At 49.4% G+C, this 8,427-nt stretch overlaps 1 protein-coding gene across 5 annotated transcripts in view; it reads right to left on the reverse strand.

Annotated features, from left to right (window-relative positions):
- CRAMP1 (cramped chromatin regulator homolog 1) overlaps window positions 1-5,179 on the reverse strand; it is a 50,108-nt gene extending 44,929 nt beyond the window's left edge. Inside the window, exons 1-2 of one of the 5 annotated variants that reach the window (XM_027902674.1) lie at window positions 5,000-5,179; window positions 2,623-2,972 (exon numbers count right to left, since the gene is read on the reverse strand). In XM_027902674.1, coding sequence (XP_027758475.1) covers window positions 2,623-2,971 — 349 coding nt within the window. In that variant the 5' untranslated portion in view covers window position 2,972; window positions 5,000-5,179. The other 4 variants (XM_027902672.1, XM_027902671.1, XM_027902675.1 and 1 more) reach the window with 4 other exon arrangements.
- Window positions 5,180-8,427: the final 3,248 nt, after the last annotated feature.

The raw sequence follows: 8,427 nt of genomic DNA on the forward strand, positions 1-8,427 counted from the left end.
CAGTTGCTGAGTGAGCAAACTCTTTCTACAGTTTACTGTCAAGTTTATCAATAATTTGTCTGCTTGAATTATGGGCCCCAAAAGCAGAAACGCCAACAGCAAAAAAAAAAAAATTTGCAACATATAGAAAAAAATACTATTTTCAAAACTCTTTTGAAGATGTGATGAGGACAAGCAACTACCATTTGAAAGAAATTAAACACATTGATTACACTCTTTAAGAACCGGCAAGTAAGAGAGTTTTCAGTCTAGAACACACAGGTTCTAGAAGTAGAATCACTTCAATTGAATGTTAAGTGTCATTACTGAATAACTACAACAAAAACAAGTTTCTGGTTTCTCTGGACCAAGTGTAAGTGTGGTCTGGTCACTCTTGCTGGCCAGTGCCAGTTACCTGTGCAGCCACCACCTTGATTGTGACATAAACAATGGAAAAGCTTCCAGAGCTGATCCAAAGCACATGCATTCCAGCTCTTTATCATTTTTATACTTACAGAGGGAGGTGAAGGACGGTGGGACAGTGAATTAAAAGATTTAAGTCCAATCTTTATTTGTAATCTCCACCCTATCCTAAGCTGGCTCTGTGAAACACTTCACTCAGAACACAGCACTATGAATTCTGATCACAAGGCATTCACTGGGGAGGATTCAGAGAAGCCTGGAAAACCTCTCATTATGCATCTCTGAACATAAAGAACTCAAATTAGAGAGGATCTCGCTCTGTGGCTTTGTTCTCCAAAACCTGACAGTTATCATCTCAACCATAACAGAGAAATCAATCAATCAGACACATTCACACCAAACCTGGCCAGGCAGAGCTGTGGCTGGTCTTACAATTCCAGCAGTGAAAAGCATAATTCCACCACTAACTGTCACTCCTGATGATTTAAGAAGTTTCCCCAAACCTGACAACGTAGCCAGGTACAACAATTACAAGCACTATCTACGATTGATTACTGAAATAATTTTCTGGTCTATATGTAGTTTTAATAGAGTGGTTTGGGAGTCTGAATTGCAAAAATGAATGAAATTTCCTTTTCTATTTTATTGATATAACTAGTTAAAAATCATTCTGCTGCTCTAAAATTAGAAATGAACGTTCATGTACAAACACACAAACATGAATATACACCTAGCAAAGACACGTGTGTTTGTTCACACCTGTATACACTTCTGAAGCAATGGAATAACTTCAAATAGATATATTCAACTTGTCAATTATGGACAAGATGCATTTCAAAGAAACACCTCGTTGTATCTAATACTATTTACAACCCTGGAAACAATTATCTGTAGCTAAACACTCCTGGGTATTCCATCTGTTTGTTTATTTGGTTTCATGCAATGGAGGAGAAAAATTACACAGGCCTTTCTGTTCTGCCCTCCAACACCCCACAGGGAGTTTTCACTTAACATTCAAGAGATTAAAGAAGCCTTACTAAGGTATTCAAAAATACTTTAGTCAGTTTATATAATTGAAAGAGTTCAAGAATTTTTTCGTGATACGACAATAACCAAAATATCCAAATTTGCACTGCTTTATTACTGCAAAACAAAACTATCATAACTGCAATGTTTACTTAATGCCCAGCATGTGCACACCCCTGTGATGGACCAGAGTGAGGTAACCTCCAAGACACAGTTAAGCTCCATGGAGCTATACTCCAATTTAGCAGACAAGAGTAAACTTCATTATTTCAAAAGTTGAAGAAATCTTTGAGTGCTATTTTTCTCAAAAGTTAATGGAAAATAACACTTGAGTACTTTTGCACAAAGTATCCAAAATTAGGCTCAAGTACAGCTCAACTGCAGTGCTAAGATGTCATCCAGTCACTGCTGAGCACACACAATAGCACCAAGATATTTAAATATCCCTGCTGCCTTCCAGCTACTCAAGTTAGAAACAGCTCTGAAAAAAATCAAATTCTTGTCTTGAATGCTAAAGTGAAAAAGCAGGTGTGTGTGTATGTCTGTACCTACAGACATTCAGATGTATACAAAACAATCTTAATAAAAATTCAAACTACATTGAAATGCCCAAACTGTTCTCAAACAGAAACATGGGACTCCCCAAACCTTAGAAACAAATATGGCAATATATGTATTTCATAGCTGTTTCCAAAATAGTTATTTGGATCATAGAAATAGCTGGGATTAATCACCAATGTCTTGTGGGTTGGTTTTTTTCCCCCTTTGCTAAGTAGCACCCAGTGAATATTTTGTTATTATCCAAGAAGAGAATTCAGAGTGCAGCCACCTGATCACACAGCTAGCTAGTCTCATTTCCTAATCAAAATACAGGCTCTCTCTCAAACTTGAGAGAGATGAAATGCAGAAATTAAAGATTTGCTTCAGTAATGGAGAATTCTTCCTTCCCCACATACACATCCAGACTCCCCATTTCTGCAAATGCAGAGAGAGTAGTGGGCAGCAGAGAAGCTGAAGCCTTGGGACACAAAGAAGATTTCAGCCACTGTGAGAAACAAGCCCCAAAACACCTTCCCAAAAACAAACAAAAGATGGCATCCACAGACTGAGAATGACAACCCGTAGCCCCACAGGTGCCTCCCCTCCTCGCCACCCCCCTCGCCTGCATGTTTTTAGGGTGCCAAAACACAGTACCTTTGCCTTTTCCAGCAGTGCCGCTGCCAACCGAGGAGGATGCCTGGGAATCCTTCTTCAGCCTCTTGCTCTGAGGTCTGACGCTGGACCTCAGAAAATGATGCTGGTCCTGGCTGTGGGAGGGCTGGAGGGAGGCCGGGCCCGGCGACAAGCTGGGGTTCGGTGGGGGGCTGCTGGTAGTGTTGTTGTTAATGATCTTCTCTTCTTTCTTTGTGCTGCTGCTGCCTGGAGCTGCCTCTCCTCCTCCTCCTGCCCCTTCTTCTTCCAGGGACTCCTCATCTCCTCCTGCTCTCTTGCCCAGCTTTTTCACCCCTTCCTCCCCGCTGCTCTCTCCCAGTTTCACTGTCATCCTGCGGGGGAGCGGAGAGAGAAAAGAGGGGGGCACACAGTCAGGCCGGGGAGCCCCCCGGGGAGGCAGAGAAACCCCTGGGCTGAGAGGGGAGAAGTTTAGCTGCAGAAATTCCTCTCAACATGGCCGCCGTTGTTTGTTACTAAATCCCCTTTCGTTTGCTGTCCCGACCCAACAACCTGTGCCGAGGGCGGGAGGGGGAAAGCCCCGCCGCAAGCCCCCCCCAACCGGCCCAAACGGCAGCCGGGCCCCCCCGGCAGCCCCCCGGCCCCGTCCCGAAGGGCTCTGGGCCGCCTTCGGCCGAGAAATCCGCCCGGCCAAACTCGGGCGTGCGGCAGCGCTCGGCCGGTGCCCGGGGAGCGGCAGCGCCGGCCCGGCCGAGCCGAGCGGGGCAGCCCCATCGCTCCCCACGGGCGGGCCCGGGGCTCGCTGCCCTCTCTCCTCACCGCGGAGCCGCGGCCCGGCCCGTCGCGGGGGGGGAATCCATGCTCCTGGATGCGGCGGCGGCTTCTCCTCCTCCGTGTGTGTGTGTGTGTGTGTGTGTGTGTGTATGTGTGTGTCTGGGGCTGGGACTGGCCGAGGCTCCCGAGCCTCCCGCTCCCCTCCGCCCCCAGCCCGCAGCTCCCCGCGCTCCCTCCCGCCGGCACCGGGGGCTGTCAGAGGGACCGGCTCCCCGGGCAGCACCCCCGGCCGCCGCCCGCGCGGGGATAATTAACGACACCCCATTCATTAACTTCCCCCTCCCCGCCTCAATTTGGAGGGCAACAAACTCCGGAGGCACCTGTGGCGGCCTGTGCGCCCTTGCCTCTCCCAGACCGTGCCCGAGCAGGGCAGCTCTGAACCCTCGTGTGCCAGGGGAGCATCCCTGGGATCCCCCAAGGCATCTCTCAACTTCCATCCCAAACCCAACGCTGGGAACAGCTACTGGGATGACCACTCGCTGTGCTGGCTTCACACATCCTCTCAGTTCTGAAGGTGTTTTTTTAAATACTTGGAACAAAACGCCAGATATGCTCGCAAGCTTAAGGCATTAAACACACTATCTGTTAAAACCCAACAACTCCTTGGGTTCTCCTTGACGAGTGTAACAATGTTACTGACACCATACCTATAAGGGTTCATCTTCCAAGAAAGAACCACTTACAGCACCCAGCAATGAGCAGCAGTTGTGATGCAGCTGCCTTGTCACCACGGCAGGAGTCACCATCCAACCTCCATCAAGAGGAAAGATAAAAACCAATAGGAGAACAAAATTCTGAATATCACAAACATTGGAATGACTACAGGTTAGGCTGACACCAGGATAACGAGGTTCAAAAGAAAGAAGATGCCTGATATGGCCCGCAAACTTGCAAGGTTACTCTTTATGGATTGTATTGCTACTTTTAAAATTATACTTTTCCTTCTAATTTTCAGTGAAACCCCTGAACTTACCGATCCAGATTTGTGTTGGGCAATGTTCCTCTCTTCGCAAATGCTCAATAACCTGATCCGAACTGTGGATCTAAACTCATACTGAAACTTGGTTATTTATTCACCTGACAGGTCCCTAGATACTGCATACACCTGCATTGTTTCCAGTTATTCTGAGGACAGAATTCTTCCAGTTCTGACAGCCTGTGTTCAAAAACCTCATGTAAGCATGGTTTAAATAATTTTAAGCTTGGCTTTATTACTGCAAGTTAAACAATGCACCCACGGGCACCCCTCAGAGATTAGCTGGGGGATGCCAAAGACACACTCCTTGGGGACCCTTCCTTACAGGACCAGAGTAGCAAACCCCACTTCCCAACTGCTGGCTCCTTCCAGCGTTCTGCCTGAGCCCTCCAGCAGCGCCCTAAGCCCAGTGTCCTTGTCTCAGCCGCTTTCGTTTTCACCATGTTCTTCTTGCTCCCGAAAGGAAAACCTCCTCAGACTCGCTGCTCTGGTCCCCCGCACCCCGCGGCCGTCCCTCCGCTCCCTCCCCCGGGAGCGCAGAGCCGCGTGCCCCCCAGCGCCGCCGGGCCGGTCCCCCCGCGCCGGCCTCACCTGCTGCATCAACGCCGCTGCGCAGGCTCCGCGCTCCGGCTCCGCCAGCCCCGGGCACCCGCGGGCTGCGCCCACACCCGCCAGCTCGGGAAGCGGCCGGCGCCGAGCCCAGCGGCCCTCCCAGCTTTACTGGCGTCCGTGGGGCCGACCTCTCTCCGCGGGCTGCCCGCGGGCGCGGCTGCCGTCCGTGCCGAGCTGGCTCCCCTCCGTATGGGGCTGGCTCCCGTCCGTGCGGGGCTGGCTTTATCCGTCCCAGGCCGTCTCTTCCGTGTCGGGCTGGCTTTATCCCTGCGGGGCTGGCTTATCCGTGCCGGGCTGGCCCGTCCGCGCTGTGCTCGGGCCGGGCCGGGCCCGCGGCGGTTCCGCTTCCTGCTCGCCCAGCCCGGGCCGGGGGCGGGGCTGAGCGCGCGGGCCCCGCGGAGCGCCCCGACCGCCGCGTCCCATTGGCCCGAGCCGGGCGGGAGCGAGGCCGGGGGGGCGGGGCCGCGGCGCCGGCGCCAGCCAAGCACAGCGCGGCGCGGGACGCGTGACGACAGCGCCGCGCGGAGGAAAGAGCGGGGGCAGGCGGGGGGCGGGGCGGGGCCAGCGGGGGGCGGGGCGGGGCGGGGCGCGGGAATTGGCTAAAGAAGAAACCAATTGAGGGCCCCACAGCCGAGCCCTCCGGATTCGATTGGTCAGCGAGCGGGTGATTTGCATACGGCGGGGTATTTATTGCGGCCGGACAGGCGCGTTGTTCTAGACCGGGCTCGGCGCTGGAAGGGAGCGGTGTCTGTACCCCCCAAATTTGTGACTACCGCAGCAAGAAAGGATGCCTTTGTTTTCTCTTCTGAGCTAGGAGCTACCTGTGTTGCTATAAGTAAAACTTGGTTTTATCGGTTTGCTTTTTTAAATCAGTGCTTCCTATTTATTTTATCTCCTTTTTTGGGGTTTTGTTATAATCTGGCACAAGATTATATGGCTCCTTGGTTCGGCCACAATCAAATTCAACAATATAGTCAGGAAGTGATGGGTTCTGCATCTCCAGGGCCATGTCTTTCCATGATGCTTTTGCAGAGAGACGTGGAGTTACGTTCAGCTCCGCAGTCGTAAGTTTCCATTCTCTCTGTATGTAAATAACTTTCCATGCTTGAATAGCCCCATTGCCTCCAGTGGACTGTTAAGGTGTGAAATTGCTCATGTGTGTAAATGTTTGTGAAAGAAAGGCTGGCTGGAAAGGAGTTGGACAAGAGCTGAGAGGCAGGGGGTAGGGTGAGATGTCAAAAGACACTTGAACTTCCATTTGTTCATTTTTGATCACAGACCCTCCCCACTATTCTGTTTTGACAGACCTGCACAGCTACAAAATGCAAATAGTCTTCCGGTGTTTGTTGCCATAGTTTTCTAGGTCAAGCAAGAACATTATCTAGGATTTGTTGCACAACCTATTTTAAGGAATGAATAACACATTGCATGTTTATTAGAAATAGAGCAAGCAACGCAGAACTGTCCAGCAGAAGGAAAAAAGTTAATACTCTAGGTTTATGTTGAGATGTTTTTCATTTTGTAACTTATTTGCATGATAATCACCAATTGTAACATGGAAATACTTTTCCAGAGACCTTAGATGTAAAAGCCACCAGTAAAGTGGATGTTGTTCTGTATTTTCCTTTTAGGTAACTTAGAAGCTACTACATTTCATTCATAATTAATTTGTTCTCAAAAAGCTCTTAAATTGTTTATTCTGGCAAAAGATCTCCGATGATCTTTGTGTTGCTAAAGCAGTTCTTTCCCGTGGAAGTAAGAGGATTTCAATGGAAGTACAGGCTGCTATTGTTAAGCCCTTATTGCTTACGAAATAGGAAGCACCTAGTCATGCAACTTTACTTTTGTCTGTCCGTGAGGTCAAGCCCTTAGAGGAGAGGAGGGAATTCACTGTGTGCAACTGCACTGCTGCAACCTGTCCTGGGGTTTTAGGGACTAGCAGCTGTTAGGCATCTCTGGTGGTAGCAGGGCATTGGAACTTTAGGGTCCCTTCCAACCCAAACCATTCTGTGATTATATGATTCTCTGAGTGCAGTGCTCAGGAGGGAAGATGTTAGTATCCTAGGATGCCATGTTCATTTGTCTGGTTGGGATAGAAGCAGAGTTTCTCTGTTGTTTATTGAAGGGCAGGAAAATTTAATTTCCATCTAAGCCTGCACAAGTAGGGATATGTAGTTGAATTATTGGGCAAAATTTTGTGTAACAGTGAACCAGCCAATTCTGAGAGCTCTAAAGCTATTTGCTCTATTTGAGCAGAGATAGTCAGTGGGTTATTTAGGCTATTTTTATTACATCCCAGAAAGGGATAAACTAGAGATTGATGCTCTGGCTGGGTGTGTATTTCTAACTCAACTGTACCATGTAGCTGCAATATTTTCCTTGTTAGCCTGGTTGTCTGAGAAAACAAGGCCATCTGCACATGGTCTGCTCAAATCCTCAACTTCCAGTCTGATATCTCAAAGCTCCTGTGGGCACCATGAGAACAGTCAGATGGGCAGAGGCAAGAGATGAATTGCTGACTCTGCTTCAGGAGTGGCACCTGAGTGAGCTGAGGGGGCTTACTGCATGTCCAAGGATCCACCACCAAAAGATGCCATAAATGACTGTGTCAGAACTGACACCGTGCACAGGAGAAGACAAAAAGCTCCAGGAAACAGGATTTTGTCAGTTCCGCTGCTATGTTTATGGGTGTTCCTAGCTTGCAGCAAGAAGGTCTAAAGCCAGTGTTTTGCCTCTCTACCTGAAGCCTGCCCAGAATTCTGAAAGGCAACCTGTTTCAGTGCAGTGTGCCTCCCACTAAGTACTTTTTCCTACTTGCTAACAAGTTTGGGATGTGGTGCTTTTTTTTTTTTTTTTTTTTTTTTCAGCAGGGTCCCAATAATTGCTGCATATTTGTAAAAGGAAACTGTGATAAACACCACATAAATTACATGTTACATGTGGCCAGCCAACCTCAGAGCACACAGAAGCTGCTAATCACAGCTGTACTGTGTGTGGCTGGTTTTCATCTGCATGGAAGTTCTAAGACTTCAGAGGAGTTACAAATGACTGTGGACTGGACAGTGCTGTGGGGATTGGATCTTGAATTGCCTCTTTAAAAGGTGTTGGGTAAACCTGGCTGCTAGGGCTGGCTGCAGGCCCAGTGTGGGCAAGGGCTGGGCTATACCTGACCTGGGCCATACCTGGGGTGCTGAGGAGCATCCAAGGGAGGGCAACAAAAATGAGCTTTGATTTGAAGCCGTGTGAGGACACTGAGGGCACTTGGTGTGTTCAGCTGGAGGAGACTGAGGGGAGACCTCCCTGCAGTTCCAACTGCCTGGGCAGGGGCAGAGGAGGGGCAGGACTGAGCTCTGCTCTGGGGGGAGCAGGGACAGCCCCCAGGGAATGGCTGGAGCTGTGTCAGGGCA

This window comes from Empidonax traillii, unplaced genomic scaffold (genome assembly GCF_003031625.1).
Source record: "Empidonax traillii isolate 1590-97213 ecotype Southwest subspecies unplaced genomic scaffold, ASM303162v1 scaffold903:size462939, whole genome shotgun sequence".
NCBI lineage: Eukaryota > Metazoa > Chordata > Aves > Passeriformes > Tyrannidae > Empidonax > Empidonax traillii.